The sequence below is a fragment of the Podarcis tiliguerta genome (genome assembly GCF_965153285.1).
Source record: "Podarcis tiliguerta genome assembly, chromosome: 1".
NCBI lineage: Eukaryota > Metazoa > Chordata > Lepidosauria > Squamata > Lacertidae > Podarcis > Podarcis tiliguerta.
The window spans coordinates 40,856,490-40,881,987 of NC_139534.1; the positions used below are offsets into that span (position 1 = coordinate 40,856,490).

General features: G+C 39.6%; 1 protein-coding gene and 1 long non-coding RNA gene across 14 annotated transcripts in view; one reads left to right on the top strand and one right to left on the bottom strand.

The window, feature by feature from the left end:
- The window catches only part of R3HDM1 (R3H domain containing 1), a 47,005-nt gene that overhangs the window by 5,638 nt on the left and 15,869 nt on the right, over positions 1–25,498 (bottom strand). For 2 of the 13 annotated variants that reach the window (XM_083406689.1, XM_083406682.1), the window contains 14 exons: positions 25,274–25,414; positions 22,418–22,526; positions 22,237–22,332; positions 21,159–21,196; positions 21,023–21,073; positions 20,675–20,901; positions 15,751–16,005; positions 14,727–14,881; positions 14,135–14,236; positions 12,298–12,573; positions 10,957–11,080; positions 4,401–4,555; positions 3,292–3,440; positions 144–247 (listed from right to left, as the gene is read on the bottom strand). In XM_083406689.1, the coding sequence (XP_083262815.1) occupies positions 144–247; positions 3,292–3,440; positions 4,401–4,555; positions 10,957–11,080; positions 12,298–12,573; positions 14,135–14,236; positions 14,727–14,881; positions 15,751–16,005; positions 20,675–20,901; positions 21,023–21,073; positions 21,159–21,196; positions 22,237–22,332; positions 22,418–22,526; positions 25,274–25,414 (1,982 nt within the window). The remainder of the gene's footprint in view (positions 1–143; positions 248–3,291; positions 3,441–4,400; positions 4,556–10,956; positions 11,081–12,297; positions 12,574–14,134; positions 14,237–14,726; positions 14,882–15,750; positions 16,006–20,674; positions 20,902–21,022; positions 21,074–21,158; positions 21,197–22,236; positions 22,333–22,417; positions 22,527–25,273; positions 25,415–25,498) is intronic. The other 11 variants (XM_083406688.1, XM_083406691.1, XM_083406685.1 and 8 more) reach the window with 7 other exon arrangements.
- On the top strand, positions 262–8,131 carry LOC310664892. The gene is made up of 2 exons (XR_014505099.1): positions 262–2,674; positions 7,810–8,131. It is a non-coding gene; the product is annotated as an uncharacterized lncRNA (long non-coding RNA).

Below are 25,498 nucleotides of genomic sequence, written 5' to 3' on the forward strand. Positions count from 1 at the left end.
AATCCAGTACTTGCACTACTCACTGTATGCAATTTCACTGGACTAGGATTGATAAGCAAATAAGGTGGTGGTTTTTATTTTAAAAAATTAGCCCCTCGATCAGAGAGTGAAAGGGCCTAATGGTCACGATTCTCTTTTCACACCTGCACACTGTTGTCCTGGGAGTTGCTGGGAGTTGCAGGGCGAGGTTGTCCTAGGGAACTGTATCTGCTCTGATCCAGGAGGCTGAAGATATGCTACTGATGAGCTGCAGAAGGCGGGCGGGGGAGAGAAGGAAGGAAGGAAAACACCATGTATCAAATGCAAACTGTAGACCTCAGCCAGGATATTTGAAATTTGTGAAAGCCGCTTGTAGCATGCGATCTGATTCTGAACAGGAGAACCAATACATAATTTACTTGTTACAGAAAGTACAGCTGCACAACCCTGCTAGTTCATACACCTGCCATCCTGGCAAAATAGGTAAAGAGGTGACAGAGGGCTGGCTAGCTGTAGCCCTCCTCCTTGGCCCCTGCAGGATGAAGAAAGCGGCCAAACCTGCGTAAGGTGGTTATCCTACAGACTGCTTGGGCACATTGTTATTCCTTCCCTTTTTGCCATTTTACAATTCATTTGTCGTTTCATAATTTGAAAAGATTTATAAGCTCTAGGGGGAGGAATGAACCCTACTTACAATTTATACTAATAAAAATTAAGATGAGAGGGTGAAACAGTTGCCATAGGGGAAAAAATTAGTGACTGTTCTCGTTTCTCTAATCTTCTTGTGAATTATTCATGGTGTGGCTTTTGGAAAGGTGACCAGGCTTTGAAGATTGCCATTAATGCAACACATTACTGCAAATTGCTGACATTAAAAAAATAAAAGCTGCTTTCAAAGCACAACACTCAAAGATCAAAGGAACCCTAAATATCAAACAGAACTGATACAAAGATAACCTACAGGCGAGATTTTTTTCGTTGTTTTGCAGGGAATATAAACGAAGTCAGAACTCTTCACCAAGGTGACCTCAAAATCTATTTAGCAGTACTTCTGCAGAATAACTGCAGATGACCAAAGAGCTGTGCAGGATACTATTGCTTCATCCTTGGAAACCCATCCATTTTACTTGATAAGGGAAAGAAATTGGCCTTAAGTGGGAAACTAATGTTGTGTTGATACTTTACTCTCTGCCCAGTGGCATATCCATGTTTGTGAAGTACAACCATAGGATACAGTCATCTCTCGGTATCCATTTGCAGGTGCTGCTTAAAACACTTTGTCTGTTTTGTCATTCGGGAGTAATTACAGGTTTATTCATTTGTGACAAATCAGATTAATTCATCCTAATACAGAAATCCATTGGATGATGTGTAGAAAGAAGTTCTGCATTATGTCTTTCATCACTATAGGAGAGGAAATGGTAGGGCGTGGGTTCCACAAACACAACTGTAGCCGGTAACAGGCTAAAATATACCTTCTGGACCAATGGAAGAATACACCACACTACTTGGGCTATAATCCTATGCATACTTACCCTGGGACTGAGCCCCTTTGAACTACGTGGGGCTTTTACCTTCAAGTAGACACGTACAGGATTGCACTTTTGAGACATCTTAGTTTGCCTCTTAGCACTCAAATAAGAATCAGATTGTTTCATCCATCCATGCAGTACCGCTAATAATAATAACTAAATGAATGCCATTAGAACAACTATGTATTTGGTAAATGCTTGAATAAATCCAATTGAACCACAAAGTGGCTAGCTGTCAGCTCCCACCGTTTAAATCACAACCTTCTTTGTGATGGTGCAAATGAAACACCACAATTAGGAGTAAAATTTGAGCCTGGCACGAGGTACTGCAAAGGTTACACAACCCCCTCACACATACACTTTGGTTGGATGCAAAGGTTCACTGGAATATGTCACATTTCCTGTGTATTTAGCCTTTTTCTGTCTTATTTGTGTTTTTGTGTTTTTATCTGTTGGCTGCCTTGAGTCCTGGTCTGGGGAAAAGGTGGGTTGTAAATAAATGTATTTATAATTTTACAAAAGCTAGAGCAGGTCACCTGCAGACTGGCATAAGTGAAACAAATAACATAGGTAATTCTCCTACTTGTCTTGGACTGCTGCCAAATTAACTCCTTCCAAGAAACCAGGATTGCACAGAGACCTAAGACAGCTTGAGTAGTCAAGACACTGAGGAAATGCACACACTATGTTATATACCAGGCATAGGCAAACTCGGCCCTCCAGATGTTTTGGGACTATATCATCCCTAGCTAACAGGACCAGTGGTCAGGGATGATGGGAGCTGCAGTCCCAAAACATCTGGAGGGCCAAGTTTGCCTATGCCTGTTATATACAGATGTATCATTCCTTTTGTCTGGGGTCTAGGTCAGAGGTAACCAGCTCAGCAGTAGAAGTTGGCTATGCACAATGCTGATCACTTCAAAACTACAAACTCAGACCCACATCTTTGAAGCAGCTTTGCTGCTCATTTTAAAGGATTATTTTTGATGCTGTGTTTTCCTGCTCTCTCACCTTTTGAAAAAGTGAGCAGCACATCTTAAGACTAGGAGGAGGAGGGGCAAGACAGACAGCCAAGAGCGGCATTTAAAATGCTGATGATAACTCCCCATTGTGTTGTGAAGCTGTGGGGAAAGCTGGGCTGTTTCTGTGCCAGAAAAAAGGGAGTAAGTACAGTTTGAAAATGTATTATCTTTTTGCATCCTAAGTAAGCACAGTTGCAATTTTCCTGCAAGGAGGAGTGTGAACAAGGCACAGAGCATACTGCCGTAAAGTCTAAGATCCACTGAGCAAAATAAGAAATTTGAGAAAAGAAATCTATGTCCAGGAAGGCAGTTTATGGTTTCTGAAGTTTCAGCAGACATAGAATCATAAGAGTTGAGAGGGACCCTGAGGATCTTCTAGTCTAACCCCCTGCAATGCAGGAATATGCAGCTGTCCTTAACAGGGATTGGAAATGCAACCTTGGCATTATCAGCACCATGCTCTAACCAACTGAGCTACATGCCCTGCACAATTACAGCATTCCTTGACTAAAATGACTACCAGACATTTCTCTTTTAATAATATAATAAAAATAAAACAGCCTCTATATAGGAAATTTCAAATCCTGTAAATACATCAGCTCAGATTACTAAAGACCAATAAGTTTTTGAATGAACTGCTTTTCCTACTGCCTTTTTTTCTTGTGGATTCTGGCTACTTTGAGCACAACCTTATGTGGGAAAGCAGCATACAAATAATATGATCCATTTTAAAAAAAACACAATAATATTAAACTCACCTTAAATTATTCTGTTGTCCAGATGGAATGACACTGTAGTAAACTGGCATTCCCGATGTGGATAGTCCTTGGTTAGACTGACTGGGAATAACAACTGGCTGTTGATATGTCTGCTGAGACATTCCTTGGGAACCCTGAGCCATTGAAACCTGAGGATTAGAAGTACATTAGGATACCTAATAAAGTTTTTAAAAAACACATTTATTATGACAACCTGGTTAGTAAACAAGGGGCGGGGAACCAGCGACCCTCCAGAAGTTGCTGGACTGCACCTCTCATAATCCCAGCGCATTGACCATGCTAGCTGGGGCTGATGGAAGAAGGGAGTCCAATATCAAATGGAGGGCCACACATTCCCCAGTCCTGCTGTAAACCAAGGTCCATAAATACCCATCCTGACAACAGCTTCACGGGTCCAAGAGAGACAGCCTAGTACTTACCAAGGAGGCATAAACCTATCACTAGGATGAAATGCTTCAAATTATAGGTAGGGGTCCAACATGAATGAGTTCTCATCCATACAAAGTAATTCCCTTCACAAAGAAAACTAGGTGTCAGGGCCGTCCAGAGCCTAACATTCATCCTGGTTCTAGTTTTCCAGCAGCCCCTACATACAATTTGAAGTGGTTTAGCTCAGAGGAAGTCTTAGGTCTCACTCTTGACCAGAGCCTGTGGAATGGCAGAGAGGATTTTCCAGAGCCTCTGGCTCTTCAAGATGCCTATGAAAACGATTTGGAACAGTGGTAGGTGAATGTCAGCTACACAAAACTAATATGCAGAAAGACAAGGTGCCGCACTGTATTCAGCCACCTTGATTGTTCTGCAAATGGGCTTAGCTGATCTCTGGAAACAGAGTAAGCAAAATTTCTCCATTGCTTAAAATCCAAACTGAGTAACTGTGAAGCTTTAGTCTACAAATAAAATGTTTGACTTCAACAAACCATTTTGCGGCAGTTAAGAATGAAGTTTGCATACATTTGAGATAACCCTGTTCCAAAAGTGACCAACCACCCTTAGTCCTGACTAGGCAAAGCTTCAGTGTTTTAAAAAAGAATCAATTATATTTCATATTTGCAATAAGAAGAAGACAACAACAGACAATAGCTTACTTGATAAGATGGCACAGGTGGGTACGGAACAAGTACACCTTGGATCTGATTTCCAATATTGTTTGGCTGGCCACTGACTAGATTTTGGTTCTGAGATTGCTGGACGCCAACTAAACCCTGGTAGTTTTGCTGCTGGTTAGGCATAACTTGGTAACCTGCAAATACAGAAATATTATTATTCATTTTGACATGTTATAACAAAACATATTTATACCCCAGTTCCCTTTAAATGCTACAGTTGTAGAACAGGAATCTGTGGGTTTATTGCACAAATATGTTGTAATGTTTAAAGGATCAGCATGAGGTTGGCAGGGATAACTGCACAGGATCTGTCAACAACTGTGCAGTAAGACCCATGTCAATAGCCCTGCTCGTATAATTGTGGGCCTTTTCAGATGTCACAGCAATAGCACTGACTGAACTCACAGGAAAATGAGCTCCCATGCCAGTGTTATAACATTCAATGGGCTCTATAGATACATGGGGCAGTTTTGTTTGGACAGTTCCTCCAACTAATCATAATTAGTTGGCATGTGGCAACTTTTGCCTACTTAAGTCCAGTGCAACTATGAGTTTGTACTTCATTTTCACTAAAATTACAGATTCTATTCAGGTATACAAAGCATTGGCTTTTTGAACTTTGATTCCTTTCTTTTTTCATTGTCTCCTTGAGTAATTTTGTTTTATTTTAATCAGTAACAACACATGCATATCAAGTTGAACAAGCTCACTGAACAACAATGCAAGACAGACAATTTATCTTACTTTTGAAGGCTGAGATGTGTGTGTTATGTGTGTGTCTGTTTACCTGGTCACAGGTCTGACTTATTTCATGAGTTGGAACAGTCCTAAGTATAAAAAGAACATGGAATATTTTGCAACAAAAGGTTCCCCCTCCTATCATCTTTTCCATTTACTGACAAGATGGTAGTTTGGAAGTCTCCCAATGGGGTTCAAAGGACAGGAACAAGGGCTAAATTCTCACTGACCTTAAGCTAAGGTACCAGCTCACTACTTAAAGGCCAAGGTGTATTATCAGATCACCTTAAAAGTATATTACCAGATCTTCTTAAACCAAATGCCTTCATACAGATTGACAGAACAGGCTCAAGTTTCTAAGTTACTTAAGAAATGAAGACTGAGCATAGTCTTATCAACGTCAGGTGCCTATTTTTTCCCCCTCTATTTTGAGAATAAGGTATATGGTCCCAGTAAAACTATGCATGGAGCTGGCAAGATTCAGCGCTGTTCCTTTGCTGGGTGAATAGAATAAGTTAATAGAAAAGATTCTCTTTCCCATCCAATTACTGGAAAATAATTTGCATGTGGAATGTCAAAAAAATGTACTATTCTTGTAAGCTTTTTTTTATACAGTGTAAAGCATTGGGTGATGAGCACAGCTTTTAAAGGCATAGGTTATTTCTCCAGTGAAAACCCAGCACTGTATCTGTAACATTCAAACATGTTTTATTTCAATAAACTGACACTGAGCCCTTGGAAACTCAAATTAAGACCTACATTCTGCAATATACACCTTTATCTGTTAAAATATGATCAGCTGCCCCTTTCTCTTTTTTCTGGACACATAATGCTATCTTTTTGCTCTTCTTCCTAATTGCTTCTTTAAAAATGTGCCTTCCGGTCTCCCTGGAAAATCATATAAATAAAGTAAAGCACACAGTGCTTGAGAGGCCTCATTTCAGCTGTTGCATTGTAATGTGTTTGGCATTTTTTTCTCCTTTGAAAACAGATGAGGGGGGCCAAGCCACTATTTGTACTTTGAAATGCTGAATGCTGTGCTGAACTTTCAGACACTGATTTCCCAGTCCTCAGTTTCAAGGGAAGTATCACATTCCATTGCACTTTGCTGTCCTGCTTTTGAAAACAAGATGTATCACCTGTGTCAGTGCTTTGCTGTTTAATAATAATCAGTTCTCCTAACTCTAAATGGAAGTGTTTCATCTGGACAGCCATGCTGCATTATTTGCATGTGTGCATTCACAATCCCAGACACACTGAATACAGTACTAAACCTTAGGGATCTCCCAAAAATAATGTACCCATTCATGATACCTTGTTTTTGTTTTTCTACATGTCTTTCCTGCAGCAAATTTATTTGATTAAGAATGAGCATGGCATAAGATGTTAAGTCTGATGAGTGGACTACATTGTTTTCTAGGCACAGGCTATCAAATATCATGTTCATTACTAGATAAAGATTCAAAAGCTCAGAATGGAGAAGTGGCTGATTTCACCCAACTTCTTGTCCTTAAGGCAGGTTTGCCTTGTACCTAAAATATTGGACCTACTATGCAAAACTACATCCTGTAGAAGCAGGATCTTTATTTCCTTATTAAGATCATATGTATGCATTAAGGAAATAAAGCATGCAATCTCTTTTAAAAGGTGAAATCAGTAGTAATCTGAAGTAATTGAGTGGGACTGCAGCTAAAACACATGTTAACAATCTACTATTAAGACATAAACTTAAAAGATGTGTACAAGCCAGATTAAATATGCATGGTCACAAAGTTACAGTTTACTTGGTATACCTCCCTCCCAATCTTGTTTAGAATCGAGAGATCCTGAGGTTTTATCATGCTCTCCTCTCAACAGTTCTATATTTTCAAATAAAATAGATGCCTGAATATATTCAGCACCTAACAAATTGTGTCCAGCAGCACTAGAACCCAGGCTACGGTACCAATGATGGCATAGAAACCTGGAAATCTACAAAAGTGCTGCAACTTCAAAAAACATTTTAAAAAAATATTTCTCAGGGACTGCAGTGTAGATGTGAAAATTATTCAGTGTCTTCTGGCACTTTCACACAGACAAAGCAAAAATCAATTTTCCATGCTGAGAGAGGAACTAGGGCAATATAAATTGCTGCTAACACACTGCCCCATGGGGTTTCAAGACACTTTCTATTTTTAGCTTCACTATTCTACCCCAGAATACCAAGTGGCATGAAAGAAATACAGCACTCAGCAGGAAAAAGAAAGGGAAGAAGCAACACCTGCTGAAATTTATTTTATAGCAGCGCTAGCAAACTGTAGTTAAAAACCTCATGCTTCCCAAAATTCAAGAGCTCTGCAAAGAACGAGAAAATACATTCTGCAATACTATCTTTTCCTTAAATAACGAAATTGCTTACAATACCACAATCTGCATCTCATGCAATTAGGAAGAGACATATTTCACTAACGAAGTGCAAACCTCAAGCATGGTGAGAAAACACACAAAGAAGACAGGACACACAAAACAGACCACAAAAAGGCAAAAAAAGCCTGTCAAAGATATTCTTGCCCAATGTCTGTTTCTGAACATCACCTTCCTGGTGCTTCCTTCTAGTGCCACCTAGGTAAGGACAGATGTTGCTGACTTTTCTTTCTTTCTTTTCTTAAAGGGAAGAACAGTGTTTGCTCCTTGATCAGAAAGCAACAATCCAAGACAGACACACCTGAGACCCCTTTAAAAAGGAAGCCAGGAAGCAGCTGAAAAAGAGACCGGTTCACTGTGAGAAATGTAACCCTCTCAGACAGTGTTACGGCCCCGAATCCAACAGCTCATGAATAAAGCCAACCTATTGCACAATCTATCACACATACCACGGCCTGGTTTGCCACAGAGACACACATAAAACCACACATTTACTACAAAATACGTAGATATTCTGAAAGTTGTTTTCAGTAATTATCTAAAATATTTAAAATGCTGCAAAGTAAAAAGCCACAGGTCACTGAAGATAGTGGTGAACAACAGGTAGCATTCAAATGGGCTTATTCTTGCTTTCACTTAAGAAAGAATGGGCTTAAACACTTCAGTCCTTTCACATTTTGCAGGGCACTTGTGCTTTTTTTCTACTTACATAGATACTATTTCCTATTGCCCTAGAAATCTTTAAACTCCCATACACACAGCAGGAAACTTTCCAGGCCATTCTTCAAACATCCTGAAACTAACTTGACATTTCCTCTAAGCTTCAGCAGCTTGGACCTAATTTACCAGCAGAGCACTGGTGGTTCCAGAAGCTTCTAAATGTGCGTATAAACTGGCACAACTCCTCAGAAACAAACCCACTCTGGCCCTTTGGCTAACGTGCAAAACCCCTTCCGCAGGAGCATACTGATGAGCAATGTCTACATCCACAATGTATTGGTCATGGCAGTCTTGCCCAGCGTGAGTTGTAAAACAGGAAGTGGGAAATACTGTTCGAGATGGAAAATATTTAGGCTGGGACCCATGCAACCAAGTTCTACATTGCAAAGGAAGTTTCTGCTTGCGTTTCATCAACAGCAATCCTCAACATTGTAAGGCAAACTTGCGTGAGAAAACAGAGGAGAATTTTAATAACTGTGCGACATGGTTGGCTAATGAGCCCTAAAATATCTCAAAGGCAGCCAAGTCAGAGACATTATCCTTTTGCAATTAGAGGAATTATCTTGGATTGGAAGGTAAATTAAGGAATTTCTAGCCCTCTCCTTCCTTCCTATAGCCACCTGTGCCCTCCCCAAAAGTTTCTTGGGGCAGGGCTTCTAAAGAATGCAAGACGGAATGCAGGGTGTTTCTGGAAGCAGGAAGAATTAGCATCCAAGCCACTGCATACATCCAACCTCTATACTTAGAAGTTACTTGCAGTCCCATTGAAATTCAATAACTCAGTGTGAAAAGCTTGTATCTATTTTTCATATTGATTTCAATAGGTCCCAACTTCATATTGATTCAAGGCAACTTGTTCAGATCTAAAATAAAGATTAAAGTAATAGCATGTGCACACAAAAAGAGGGAGGGTTCATTTTAAACCTTGCTAAGATGCACAAAATCTAACTTTAACATGGCTGTATTCCCATGTACAATCGCAAATATAAGCAAATATGATCATACAATTCTCTCTCATTCAATGTTAGTAGCCCTAAACCTACTACAGAACTACACTTTATTAGTGCAAAAATCATTGCCAAAATATAATAGATTTGAAAGGTGGTTCTTTATATATATATATATATATAATTTTCTATTGGGATTTCTTTATCATCCTTGCCCTTGTAATGTTGCAGTGCTCTGTAAATGTTTTCAAACACTGCTCAATAAGAATTAGTTATGTGATTTTAAATTTGTTTTTTAAAGTGAGAAAGCCTTAACTTTTTAATTTTTTTCTGGAATGCATGCTACCCTTCTGTCCCAAAGACATCCTCAAGGTGACTTAAAATAGCTGATATATAAAGGAATGGGTAATATTTGACTTTTCAAATGCTCAAATGCTACTTCATCCCTTCACAATGAGTCAAGGTGGCTCCTACCAATATAATCAATGCAGACTTTAAAACAGGTCTTCCTGGAGCCTTTGTGTGGGATTTGGAAGAGAGCAGACACTCTGGGTATTCTGATAACCAGCCTGATCATTTCCTATAAAAGATCTTTCCATGTGGGCCTACGTAGATACAGCATGCCTGACCCAATGGTGTAAGAGGTATTACTTTTTTCAAAACACAAAGTTTTCAAAGGCGGCATTAAAAAACCCTTATCAACATGACTAGATCAAGGCCACAATCTCATTTTTGACAGCCCTTGCACTTCTACAGCACATATTAAAAGAGAAGCCAATCCTATATTCCCTGCTATTTATTTAGCTGCTGTGGGAATGAAAACATGCTCACTGAGAACACAAGTGTTGCCAGTGGGACAAAAGCCGTAACTGTTCCTCTTCATATTCTAGAAAGCATTTCTAAGAGGCTCTCAAGTAAAGCAAAATTTCAAAAATTAAAGCAAAGCATCTGAGTCCAATTGTCAATTCTCAAAGAAGAATCCCCTTTGTACTTCTCAACAATTAATGCATGGACAAACACTAAACCATAAAGTACAAACCTTCTTGACAATAGAGCTCAATCTGTAAAAAGTAAGGGTGTCATTGTATTAAAACTACCGCCTATGACTAAACGAGGTTCAAGAAACAGCAGAAAACACAAGGAAAAGACAAAGCCGAAATGTTATAGTTTTATGCAATTTTGAGGATGAAGACCCAGAGAAACATCAAAAGCCAAGGGCAATGGGAGATAAACTTGTTCGCCGTAACTCAGGATCAGAGATATCTTATCTGAATAATTTCTGAACAAGTTTAAGGTAAAAACCTATGGAGCAATGCTACTGTTACAGTATAAACTGCACAAACTTGAAAGTGGAATATTGAGAAGAACATCAATCCATATCAATTTGGACTTTTGTTAGAAGTTCTTCACATTGCCAAAAATGGATTGAAGAGAATGAGTGTTCAAGGTTATGTTTTCCAAACAAATAATTTACTTCCCACCCTCTTTTTTAGTGAATCCTGTCACTTAGGATTTATCAGCTTGAACAATTTAAAAGAATGCATTTTCACCAAATGGGAATTCTATCAGCACTTCAAAGCCAAAAAAAACCTTACTTTATTTTTAACAGACCTTTCAGGCTTTCACAACAAAACCGCATTCCCTCCTGCATTACACAGCACCCTGAAAAAGTCCAGAAGTACATGCATTTGGGCTATAGGGGGTGGGGAGGGGGAGAGACCACCAACCTGTCTGCTGTGCAGGCTGTGGCAGTGGCTGGTTTTGCTGTGTGTTGTAATGAACAGAAGTAACTGGCCGATACTGCTGACTGGAGTGTGGATACTGGCCTGGAGCGCAGTAACAGGCTGGCATCTAAAAAGGAAGCAACATGTTGAAGATTCATTTATATGCTTCTATAATTGAGTCACGTCCAGCAGCATAAAATGATGGCAGATGAATAAGAAAGCCTATAAGCATACACATACACACACTCAGAAAAGCAAGTCTAGTGAAAAATAGGAGGAGTGGGGTTATTTAAACGTTTAGCTGCTGAACAGTATTATCTCTTGGTGAAATTTTAACATGCATTCATTGTATCCAGCTTTAGATCCAAAACAGCAGAAAGACACAATGTGGCTCCATGCTTGTCAGCCGATGTGATAACCGAAGTATTGGGTTGTATCAGGCAAGGCCAAACTTGGCTCTCCAGCTGTTTGGGGACTACAACTTCCATCATCCCTAGCTAACAGGACCAGTGGTCAGGGATGAGGGGAATTGTAGTCCCAAAACAGATGGAGAGCCATCTGTTTGGCCATGCCTGGGTGGACACAGTGAGCATGATTAATCTAAGTACACTTATTTCAATAGGTCCCCCCCACCCCCCGAATATGACTTTGTTGGATCCATTATCATAAACAGAAGAGGCTCTTGTGGAAGTCTCAACAATAACAAGACATAGGCTATAAAAAGTACAGTGGTACCTCAAGTTACAAACATCTCAGGTTACAAACGCTTCAGGTTACAAACTCCGCTAACCTGGAAGAGTTACCTCGAGTTGAGAACTTTGCCCCAGGATGAGAACGGATATCGTGTGCCAGCGGCGCAGCAGCAGCAAGAGGCCCCATTAGTGAAATCACGCCTCTAGTTAAGAACAGTTTCAGGTTAAGAACAGACGTCTGGAATGAATTAAGTTCGTAACTAGAGGTACCACTGTAGTCTCACTTAAAATACGTATTGTTTAGGTCAAAATACAGAATTACAAATATGTCAGTGGAACACCTATGAGGCATTATTTTAACTATTGTAATGCACACACAGTCCTTTTAAAGAACAGAAGACTCGAATATGTAATAAATATGCATCAACTTCTAATTCTGCTAAAATTAAGCAATAAAAAAGTTAATACTTGTTGACAGCAAGGGTCCTTTAATTCTTTCTGTGACTGAAGTATGAAGTTCAGATTGCTTCCACATAAATTAAAGGGGTGGGAGGAAGAGGAAGCCCTACACAAAGCCAGATCCAGTTTAATCAGCAGTTAATATGAACTACACCTTTGACATTGTCTGGTAATATTACAAAGCTCTCTCTACCTGTGGCATTGGTTGCTGCATATATCCCTGTTGCTGAAGAACTTGCTGGTTGACAGGGTGGCTGGATGCACTGTAATTAGGAGTAGGAACAGGTTGGCCAGGGGGTGGCGGTGGGGCTGGTGGAGGAGGTGGGGCCGTTGCTATGATGAAACCAGATTGCTGTGGGGGCTGAAGGACAACCGTGGACTGGAACATGGTGGCATGAGGATCAGCAGCTTCCCCAGATGGCTGTCGGGAGAGACTCATATGGCTAAATTGGGAGCCTAGGTTGTCTTGCTGAAATAAGCAAAACAGTAAGAGTTATTCCTCCTTCGAATGCACGAGAGGAGATAGCACTGTTTGATTAAAACAACAACAACACACAACTCAACATGAAATAGTGAAGTATCCTCACATCTAGTTATAGCAGCTTAAAAGTGAAAGCTTTAAGACAAAGGTAACATCTCATTAGCAGCAATAAGTAGAAATATGGGAAATGACACACCAAATTTTATACCTACAGCAAGAAACACAAACTTTAATGTTTGTAAAAGCTGTGTTCAGTGTGCCTGCTAATACTTTCTGGTGCTAATGTACCATGGAAATATTTGCCAACAGATACAGATGCAACAAGCTGGGGAACCTTGGGGGGAGGGGGGAGGCGCGGAGATCTGGCTATTTTGTGTATGAGAAGTTCAATTACGCAAAAGAGCAAATTTGAGAATTTGAGTTTGTAACAAAAATGACATTTAGCCAGGACAAATCACCTGTCCATTCATCGAACTTGGTTTTAAATATGTTGGGAATGGTGTGTGTGCGCATATTATATATAGAGCAGGATTCAGCTAACTAGTGCCACTAGCAGAAGTGCATACAAGGACTTCCACCCATTCAGCTGATGTTAAAGCATAATTCTCCAAGTAGAAATGGATGAGAAATTCATTCAGTTTCTTTTTAATGTAAACATACCAAATTCACACTTCCTGAATCAATACACAAACCAAAGTGCAACTTATCCTTTGAAATTCACACTTCTCCAAATTTTGCAATGCGGTTATCCAACGAACAAATGAACTGCACACAAAAAATTATATACTGGGGGGAAATGAACACAAGAATGAGTGTATTGGGAGAAATTAGCATGAAAATGCATGCAAATATTCATGCGGTCCTTTAAAAAACCCCCAAACTGATGCAGAATTGGGTGAACTGAACTTTAAGCGGAAAAAGCAAGAACTGACAGAATCTGAAATTTTCAGATTCATCCAAAAGACTGCAATGAAGGACTCCGATATGTGGAGAATCTTACCTTGAATCAGGAAGCTGGATGTCTATAATTTTGAGGAATGCAGCTAAGCTACAGCACTCAAAAAGGGGGGGGGGAGGCAAATTCTGGTACCCATCAAACATTAAAGGGTGGCAGAAAGCTTTTTATTGCAGTGGGAGATGAGAGAAAGCAAAACACCTTAGGAGGTTAGTCAAAGAAATAGGCGGGGAGGGGGGGGAGAGAAGGAAGGGCCCTAACAAAATAAAAAATATTCAAGGGGTACAAACAAATACTGTTTGGCTGAGAAAAAGTAATGTCAAAGAAGGGTTTTTTTAAAAAAAAAACAAGAATGCAATTGTTTTTGTGCACACAGCTTGTTTTTAACTTGCAGGTAAACTTCCAATGAACTCAGGGCAGGATTACTTTCTTCCTTGAACCCCTTTCTTTGCACCCCGGCCCATGCTGAATTACCTTGGATGCCACAGCCAGTCAGTATTTGTATTATTTATTATGCATGCACATCCCAACACATGAAGCTAAGTCTATAAAGATTCTGTCATGCACAGAAGAGGTGAGTAGAAGGTATTATACCACAGTGTATTGCTGGGTAGACGAGACGGGCAGGAGCGGGGGTGGATAAGTGACTGTGGAGAATTGAACAGGCTGTGAAGAAGGCTGAAGAGGTCGGATAGGCTGAAGAAGTAACAGTGGAACACACACCAGTTAACAACAGAGTAAGAAGAAATGGAAGTGGCAGTATTTCTCTTCTTTTGGGGAGGGGGATAAATTTACGCAAAATCAAGAACATCCTCCATATTAATTGTGCAACTAAAAGTAAATTTGACACAAGACTCAGATTACCTACAGTAACCCTAACGATAAGCATTCCTCCATCCATAGGTGTGACTTGCTTCATAAGGACGTCCCACACCACATTAAGCAAGACGGATTTGTAAGATTCTTAGCTCTTAAAAACTTAGGCACACACATTGCATATGTAACCACGATAGGTTGTCTCACTGCTTTAAGAAAATGCAGTTACTCGGAACAAAAAATTGTCCCCTTAAGTCATAAATAGGATAGCACCACCTTTCCCCAACTAATAGCCACAACGACCCACTGTTTTCTTCTCATCGGATGCCAAGAGCACTCAGTCAAGCATTGCATATTTTGACATGTGCACCTGTGATAGGATGTGATTGGTTGCTGGCTGTTGCTGAGGTGGTAGGGGAGGAGGTGGCTGCTGAGGAGGTCCAGGCACTTGGTTTCTAACAGGCTGCTGAGGCATAGGAGGATTATACACAACTGGAGTGCCATCTGGATTAATGAATGGCTGACCTAGAGAACCGAGATGAAACACACACACGCATTATTCAGCAAAATGCAATTTACTGGCAAAACAAAACATAGCATTACAACCACTACCTATTTTCAAGAGACAGCGCTGCTTTATAGTTTGCTCCTCAAGAGGACGAAAGGGTTTAATAGCAGGTGTCAAAGCAAGGCTTTTTTGTGGGAAGAGTAAGTGGAAAAGCGAAGGCTTTGCAGATGGTCTCCCTTTCAGACACTGTTCAGCTTTAGCAGCAGAACCGTATCACACCCCTTCACTCTCAACTGAAGGTGGCCCAATAAAGGACTACTGTACATTTATTCCTATCTACAGACCAACCTAGGTATAGAAGGTATTAACAGAAAAAAAGTAATTTAAGATCATAAACTAATTGCAGCATCTATATTTGTCAATTCCACATTATTATTATTATTATTATTATTATTATTATTATTATTTATTCATGTGCCATTTGAAAATATTGTACACACATGAGCTCCTCATAAGGCAGAAGAGCATTATCTGATGGGAAATCTTCACTATTCCTCACCGTTTGTACATCAAGGTATATAACATTACAATTTTACAAAGTCCTCTGAGGAGGTGTTAAAATACATGTTGCTGCAAAATTAGGAGAAGGGGAAATCAGGCTGGGAGGGTGAGGAGAGAAAGGCAGAAAGATCTTTGTGATCTTCAGAGGAAGGGTGGGATATACATTTAATAAATAACTGATAATAATCTTTTTTTAAATGTATTGTCTTTTACACATTATGGCAAGTTAAACGTTATTGTTAAAAGGAAGGAAAGGGGAAGGAGAGAGAGAGAGAGAGACAGAGAGACAGAGACAAGGCACAGACATCCACGGCTGGATACCAACCTGTTTGAGGGTTGATCAGAATACTTCCAGGTGGTATGCCTGCCGCTTCCAAGGGAAGCAAAAAGAAGCTACTGCTAGGAGGCGCCACTTGCCCACTTATGCCACCGTCAAAGGGAAGGGAACTACTAGTGCTGACAGTTGGATAGACGGCAGATGTGCCATGAGAAGGCTGGCTGAGAGCTGTGACTGGAAGAGGCTGCTGGGTGTGAGAAAGAGAACCCGTGGATGACCCTACACTACTAGAAGACTCTGAACCTAGGAGAGGAGTAACGAGAAATGAATTTCACCTAGAGACAGAAGAATAGTCATGCACATTTAAATAGGCAGGTTGTTATTAAATGCTTAACGCTTTTAAATGCACAGCCTGGAGCTACAGTAGCTGCCCCGTGCCGCCCCAACCCCTGCAGCTTCTCCTGGTTGTGAGTTGCATCAGCTACAAGTGCATGCCAGGAGAGCAGAGGGGCCTGCCCTAGAGCTGCCCCAAACTTCTGCACAGGTTCTTTGCCCTCATGCTGGGCATGAGAAAAATAAAGCAGAATGGCAACACACCGTGTCTTATTCCCCCCCCACACACACACCCAAAAAAAGGTTCTAATCAATGGAGCAGTAGGCTGAGAAATCTGAGGCAACCAAAGCATGCAGAAGCAGTCTTCGAAAGAGACCATGTAATGCCATTAGATTCCCCTCTATCACATACATAGCCTACAAGAGAGTCTATGTCTGTTGCATTGGGTGGGGGGACTCTGAGGCTCCTGAGCTCCAACACATCAGCCCCAACCAGCAAGGCCAGCTGTCAGGGAAATGAAAATTGTAGTGCAACAACTGGAAGGCCACAGGTTCCCCATCCTGATCTACTGCACCCTCGCATATCAGTCAGTGAATTAGGTATCAAGATGAAGCTAATCTTAAGGAGAAGTCAACACTAAGCCGTGTTGATGTCAAGAGGCAATATTAAGAACGTGTTTAACCTTTTACCAAAATGGGACTTGGCATAGCTCAACTTTAGCTTTAATATTTCAGATTCTGTAATAAATGTACACATATGAGATGTAAGAATAAGTCAGCAGCTTCTGTATAATCTTTAAGGTGATAAATATCTGAGATGAAGCCAACATCTTTCATTTTAAATGGCTCTGTTGAGCCAAGATTTGTCTTTTTTTAATGAACAATTGCTCCTCACTGGGAAGAGCTCTCACTCTGATTGCACTTTTCATCTTCACACAGCAGATCAAAATTTATGGTACTAATTTTGCTTTTCAGCTGTGGCTGAATCAGTATGCTGCAAGCATGTCTACAAGTGTGCCTTGCAACATGATGCAGCACTGATGAAACTGTGGAAAGAATGTATACTGGCTTTCGTAGCATTCTAAATCAAGCCACTTGCTAGGAAAACAATTAACTGTTTATAAAATGGTATAATCTTCAAGATTTCAAATTTGATTGACATCAGCATAATTAAAGCTAAATCTGCATCCATATTAGAATCGTTTTTCAGTATTTTAGAGGTTTATCGTTTGTTTGTGTTTGCACTCATTTGGGAGTAAGAGCAGGATAGTCTTATTATTATTACTATTACTACTACTACTACTACTAGGAATCAATAGTCCAAAATGTCTGGATAGCACCAAGTTGGCTACTCCAGATTTATACTATGGTTTGCTAGACTGAAATGGCCCTCTGTGAACTAGTATGATACATATGAAATCTGAATACCTAAAGCTTTAATGCTTTCGTTTTGGTGCATTAGATCACTGTAGGCATGGCCCACTGGTCTATTTCTGGAGGATCATTCACTGACTGTAGGCTGACTGCAAATAATCCTCGACTAGTTTATTCATTTATTTGATTTTTATGCTGCCGTTTTGCTCAACTGGGAGCCAAGTCAACATAATTAAACCATCAGCTTAAAGTATATAATTAAAACCAAGCAACATAAAATTACATTCGTAACATCAATCAAATTATATTCAAACTGCCATTTAAAATCAAGCAACAACCTAAAAGACTACAAGCTTATCCAGCAAGGCACTCGTTATGTTTTTAAGCAAGACTACAGACTCAAGACTGCTTAACACAGAATACTTGTGCCTTAACTGTGAAGAGATCCTGTGTATGTACTCTTGCCTTGGAAATTTAACACACTTTGGATGACCGCTGAGATTCCAGCAAAAAACAAAAGTTCTCCTGGGACTGAAGTTAGTGCTTTCCTAATGAATTACCCAACCTGTTTCTTATAGGGCCAACCTAACTACAGTGGTGCCTCGCAAGACGAAAAGAATCCGTTCCACGAGTCTCTTCATCTAGCGGTTTTTTCGTCTTGCAAAGCAACCCTATTAGCGGATTAGCGCTATTAGCGGCTATTAAAGGCTTAAGGGGTTAGCGGATTAGCTGCTAAAAGGCTATTAGCAGCTTAGTGCCTTAGAAAAAGGGGGTGGGGAGCGGAAAATAAATCGCAAGAATCGCAAGACATTTTCGTCTTGCGAAGCAAGCCCATAGAGAAATTCGTCCTGCGAAGCACCTCCAAAACGGAAAACCCTTTCGTCTAGCGGGTTTTCCGTCTTGCGAGGCATTCGTCTTGCGGGGCACCACTGTATAGGATTTTCTAACATGCACAGGTATGCACTCACTTCACAACAGTGAACATTTTGCACAAGTTTAAAAGTTTTGTTTTATACCTGTGGATGCCCATTAGGAAGTTCAGAGAGGGAGAAAATGAGTGTATTCTAACAACTAACACAGCAAAGAACTGGAAGGACCAATTCTGGAGAACTACCAAGGAAAATGTTACAGTACTGTAGCCTCAATACTATGGGAACATTGTTGTGAAATCCAAACATTAAACAGTGATGTCTTGCTAGACAGCAGTAATGGAAAGGGCTCTTGTGCATTGCTGTGCCCATAACCTTATTTTTTTATGTGAAGAAACTCTCCACAAGAGACTGAACACCATCACCAACAAATATCCCTATTCCTCCCACAACATGGCCTACAGATTGATATGTTGGGCTGTGTCCAAACTCAGCGTTGAATTGTAAAGCAGAGATGAGATGGACCCTGTGAAATTAAGAGAAGGTTCTGAAAGAGCTAAGTAAATGCTGGAACATTGGAAGTTCTGCAAATGCCCTGCTGTCTTTCACAGTCATATCACAAACAAGCTCTTAACAGCCTCCATCGAGTGAGGCCACAATCCATGTTTCATTGACATGTTCTGCTATAAGACCCAGAGATCAACAGCTTTTGCTAACACCAGGAGGCTAAAAAAATAAAATAAAGATAACTAAGCAAGCTGACTTTCAAGACTTGCACTTTGTGTTTCAGAAAGGACATGCACTACTACAGATTTAGGATAATTCAGAGCTTTACACTCCCAGAAACGAAAAGTTGATAACTGCTTAGCTGGCAAAGAACATAGCTCCCAGATCACCTGTATCCATAGGAAGATATATTTTAAAACTGGTTCCCATTAGCAGGACTGAGCCTCTCATAGCTCACACCTTTTGTCAAATTAAGTTATTCCTTAAATTCATGCTTAACAAAAAATTATTTCATCTTATTTACTTATTTATTTAATTTCTATAAGCGAAGCAAAACTTGATACAGAAGATAATTACCTTCAATAGGAGATAGCCTAAATGTAGACATAAAAAATAACAAACTGCTTTCATTGTCGGGGAAGGGATATAGTTCAGTGGCAGGGCAACTGCTTTGAATGAAGAAGGTCCCAGATTCAATCCCCAGTATTTCCAGGTAGGGCTGGGAAAGACCCTTATCTTAAAACCCAGAGACCTGCTGCCAGTCAAAGTAGACAATACTGAACTAGGCAGTTGCCCATGGGAGGCAACGCTGGCAGGGTTGTTCACCTGGCTTCCCAAAACTGAACATCACTACCAATTCCCAAGAGGGAAAGGGGGAACAGTGAGACAGCGGGAAAGCTCAGCTTGTCCAAGCCCAGGAGTGCAGAAGGCTATGCTTGGATTTGGGCATGGGTGGCCTGCACTCAAATCCCTGCTTTATAGACACTGGGCCACAACTGTCTCAATCTATCCTGGCTCACGTATTTGCTTCAAAGGTAAGTAGCTGCATAAGTACTTGTGTACATTAAATCCAATGTGTGCTTTATCTTACATGAAGAGTACACTTGTCATTTGAAACCTTACACACAGAAAACCTTACACCAAGAAATTCTCAGCCATTCTTATGAAACTGGCTTTTGTAGTTATTCCCCCCAATTTTTTGCCTATTTCTAGGACCCGACAATGTTATTGAAATGAAAACTTTCCAATCTAAATATGTCGGGGACATACTGTAATGTTAACTGAATTTCAATTCTTTGATTGGCACTGTATACTGTATGTCAGGCTTCAGTTTACTGCCCCCAGTAATTAATCAGGACCAGTTGGGTTAATGCTGACCCAAATGCCTTGCCTAACCAGGTAGTTCCAAATATGTTGCATAATCAATGGCTTCTAACATGTTTTTTTTTTTTGGGGGGGGGGAGTAACTGACTCAGGTGGTAAAGCGGGGTAAAGCCATTGCCTTTATTCCAGCTGCAATGGGATAACAGTGAGCCTTGCTTGTCTTTTTATAACAACACAAACTTAATCACTATATCAGGAATGGGGAACCTGTGGCCCTCCAGATGCTGCAGGACTCCCAAATCTCATCAGCCCCAGCAAGCAATGAATGACCAGTGGCAAGATACAATTGGTGTTGTTGTCCAATGACATTTGGAAAGCCACAGATTCCCAACCACCACACTACAGACTTGTTTTGCAGCAAAATGCTATTGCAATTAAGCCAAAGCAACTCTCCTCAAAATAATCTCTGATAGGGCGGAGGACTACTTTTTGCAAAAAGGGGGTAAGGTTTTCTCCTTAAGATATTTGACGCATGTACACATTAGCCGATTGTTTGTCACTCATACCTGTCTTAGATAGTCTGCCTGTGCTTTTGCTGCTTCCAGTGCTATCGCCTCTTGTCAGAACAGAGATGCCACTGAAGCTGCTGGCTTTGGTCACAGCTGGCTTCAAATTGCGAAGGGAGCTATCAGAGTCGGTGCTGCTCCATGGACGGGATTCAGAATACTTTAGCTCATTGTCTGTACTGCTTTGAAGGCTGTTGGTTGACCTCCCTGAAGCATCCTTATTGACCCTGCAATTCACCAAATTGGCTTATAAAATACAGGGATTATTTGCAAAATCAGGGACAAGAAAAAGTAAAATACGTGCAAAATACTTTGGGAATTTTTTTAAAAACCCAATTTATTCAATACCTAAAGATCTGCCGCCTTTGCTGGGTACTATTGGCTTCTTCCTCCTGGATTCTGTTGGCATGTTCAATAAAACAGTAGCTTAATATTTTATTAGAAAAAGCAAATAAGAACTTGTTTAAAAACTGATTTCTCTTACCTTTTGTCAATAATGTAATTCTCTTGGGAACACAGCGACTGAGGAAGAAACAGTGTAGAATGAAGATCACCATTGCTAACTACTGTATTATCAATCCCAATGTGACAAATAATATGACACACACGTTTAAATGTTTTTGGTCACCTGTAATAAATAGCCCATACTACCCAATAATGGTTCACAAGTTAATAGTAAGATTATAGCAAGCCATGTCACACACTAGCCTAGTCTACTCCTAATGCTAGGCCATGGTAAGGTGCTGGCTGCTTTTTTCATTATATTGTACAAAATTACAATGATACGGAAGAGTCAGAACGATTAAGAATCACCATATGTACAGGTGGATATCTGAACTCATTTTAAATAATGGTAAGATGATTTATGCTTAACGAACAGCAATACAGAGATCTTCACTCCCTCTGTAAGGGCAGATCAGGATTGTAAGGAGGTGGTAAGGGGGGCAAGGCTACCTTGACAAAAAGTAATGCAACCTACACCCTCCACATTGGCACATCCCTACTATCCCACACTCTTGTCACAGAAGTAGCATGTTATTAAAAAAAATCCACATCCCATATTATGTAAAAAGTGAACAAATGCCTCCCCACCTTCATGTCTCTACTGCAAGTTTCTCAGAAATACTAAATATTGTTGAAAACCTTAAGATTCCAAGAAATTAATATGGACATAAGTTTTATTAGAAACAAGGGAAACTGGACAGCAAGTCTTAAAACATCCAGAATTTAACAAGTCCTCAGGGGACAGCTGGCCTGATTAGTTTTTATTCCTCAGTCTGTTATCCCCCACTCCTTATTTGGCGTAAATTTTCCTTATCTAAAGGTCTAGAGGTGGAGAAGAATAGCAAGTTGCTTGCTAGTTTCCAAACCAACTGAACGCTCCCTCAACACACTGTTGAATGTTAATGTAGTCACAGCATTTTTATGAGCTTTACCCAATGCATATCAAAGTGATTTAAATATTCAAGTATTATAAACAAAGTACTGTATAACAATCTAAGGTCATGGTAGTCATACATAGTCAAAGATGCTATGAATGTTCCTTGTAATTTAATACCTACATCTTGTGCAAATATTCGTTCTCTAGCTCTCTGGTATTCTTCTTCTCGTTCTTCTATAGATTTGCTTCTTCTGTCATCTTTTAATCGTATTCGCATCTAAATTAAATAAGTTATTAATTGCCAATTTCTATTGCACAATGCAAGTGTGTAGTCAAGACAACTATATGAGTTCAACATTTACCTGGTTATCATCTTTGTCTAGACTAGAGTTTTCTCTTTTAAGGATGTACCGCTTTTGAAAATCTTCACTTTTTTCATCTTTTATATGTTCACAAAACTTCTGGTCAGGTCTTTAAAAAAAATGAGTAAGATAAAATAAATCATGACAGGTATGAAAATGTTTTAAAGTGTGTGTACCTTTAAATCTGAAGAAGGTACAACTCTGAGAACACACTTAGGATACTGCCCTGGATACAGCTTCTGTCCTAACACCTTCATGTTCTTTGATCTATTTTTTTGCAACTAGTGAAGTTTATGCGCTTGTGAGAGCACTGATGTCCCTTCATTTCATACGTTTATTTGAATAAATTGTATTGAGGCATACAGATACTAAGTAAAGCTAACAGCAGAATAAACATTTAATTTGTAAATGGGAATTCTAAACCCATTCACAAATAAGAAATTTATTTGGGGCCTTGCTAACTACACACTGTGGTACACTAGCACACATGTTTTGCAATTTTTTTCATTTATTTTCTACTCTAGAGATTTGCATAAAAGCAAGGATCAAGTTAAATTCCTGAACTGTATTATAATTAAATGAAATACTTCCCAAACTACCTAAGAGTTACTGGATGCCCAAATGTAATTAGCAGGCACTTCAGAGAACCTTTAGACTGTCTTACCTCTTTTCTCTTAAAGGTCCCTGAATTTACTGCCCTGCAATCACCACTCCACTGAGTCGTCCCAGTGTGCACTGGGTTGATGATGTCATTAACAGCACTGATCGGCACTGGAGCGGGGAATCTGCCTATGAGGAAAAGGCAAGTTGGGTTTTATTCAATATGGAGCAGACCTCCAAGGTTTTCTTTTAAAATTCTTATTTTACATCCCAAATGATTTAAAATAAGAACATTGAAAACCTTTTAAAATAATTTACATAGTCTATAGGTTATATGAAATGCCTGCTAATTATTATTGGGGCTTCCAGAAAGCAGCCTATGTTTTTTGATATCAAAAGTTATTTTCACAATGAAAGGGCTCATCTGTTACTGTAGCTCATTCTCCAACTCACTAAAGTCTTCATTAACCAGGTGTCAAAGTCATTTTACAACAGGGAAGACAACAAAGAGTATAGCAAGCAAATATATGTAATTGTTGAGCACATCTTGCATAAGCACATCTTAAATATAGGTTTTTTTAAATGTTGTATCTCTGTTTCATTTTACAGACTGAAAAGATGGAGTTACAAAGATGGGATAATTATTTCCAAACACAAAAAATAATTGTGGGAATGAAATGAAAACCCTCATAACAGCTAGTAAGTTCCACTTTTCTGCAATACCATTTTCTGAGCAAATATAGCTGCCACCCAAAGACAAAGAAAAAACTCATGGTATATCAGCAGACCACAAGGTGCTTGTGACTCTACTGTTATACAGATGACTAATTTGTGGGTGAGCAATGGAACTGTGTGTTCTCTAAACTAGCTCCTCTTCCCTAAGAGGCAAGCTATACTTTAACTCAGTAGTAAGGTGTCCCTCATCCGGCATGAGAGATGCTTCCAGAAAACCTTGAGCAATACCCATGGCCCTTACTTCTGCATAAAATGACCTTTGTGGATATTACTTGTGACTTTCTGATCAGACATCTACATGGTAAGTGAGGGTTAACCCTCCTGTATTCAAACTCTTACACAGCAGAAATATTTCTAGGGGTCTTCTACATGGGAGCAACTATATGAGAATCAACATCTCATTGAACACAATGGCTTGGTGTAAGGCTCCAAAAGGAAAAGAGGCCCACTGCCAGTTTCCCAATGAAATCAATTTATTACATATGAAGGTACTTTGTCTACTGTTCTTGCTGAACTCTTCTATTTATGCAAAACGTTGCATGCTGTCCTTTGACTTTGGCTGCCCTACTTAACCCCCAATTTGACAAAGCATTTCAGCACCTTTAACGCTATTTTTAAAAGACCAGGAAAACAACAACAAATTAACACAAAAAGGGTTGCACCAAGACCAGAAGACTTTCATGTATGATGTGAATGTAGGGAAGAAAGTTGCTGAAATTATTAAGGACAATTACTGTGTGTGAGCTGCCACCAACACCATCAAAACTGAAGACTTGGTTCCCAGGGTTGGCATTAATTATTGTTTCCTCTAAATTACTACAGCTAGAAGAGAAATGTTTCATAAATGGGGAAATATGGAAATCCCAGAGGCAAATGACTGATTGAATGATGTTTGGCATACATTGTACATGGAAAAGCTTGTGCATTTTGTTTGATTTCAAGAAGGGAGATCAAGGTTGTCAAGTTAGAACTAATCTGTTAAATATTACAATATTTGTTTTCAGGATAATACAGCAAAAGACCCTTTTTGTGGTGTAGATAGTTACTGAAGACTGTTATTTTATGAATAATGTGTGATTTGTGCATAACAATTACAGAATAACAAAGAAAAACAGGTAGTGCAACAAAAAGCTAGCTCTAATTGTCTTGCCTGCTGTAACCCTTCTACTTTCAAGATCCCAAATTTTTACAATTCAGGAATAAGAATTATTCTCACAAGACGGAGGAACAGCAGCACTGGAGAGATTTCTAGATAGTCAGAGAATGAATAGTGGCACCCTCACCCCAGACACTGAAAATAGCTTTCATTTATCATGACACCCACAAAATTAGTGATCCCTTTGATTTGAAATACAATCATGTTTTAGGGATCACCTTTAGGAAAAGAAGAATCCTTTTAAAAAAAATGAAATAAAAATAGATATTCACTAGATTCTACCTGGGTCAGTAGACTAAAACATTCCATCATCCAGACAACTGGACTGCTTGATTAATGAAGAATAAAAAAATTTCCTAACTTACATTCTGGTATTGCTGGTTTTATTTACTATAACCGACTTCCCACTCTGGTCCACATTGTGCTCCAGTCCAAAGTAAGCAGCCACTCTGTGCAATAACATTCTATGGTAAGAGGTCATGGGGGGGAATTTCTTTCGAGGGATTCTGAAAAGTAGCATCAAGTTTTAGTTTTTCTTGAGTTACTACACCGTATATAATAAAAACTTCTTCAAAACCAGCAAGTAGCAC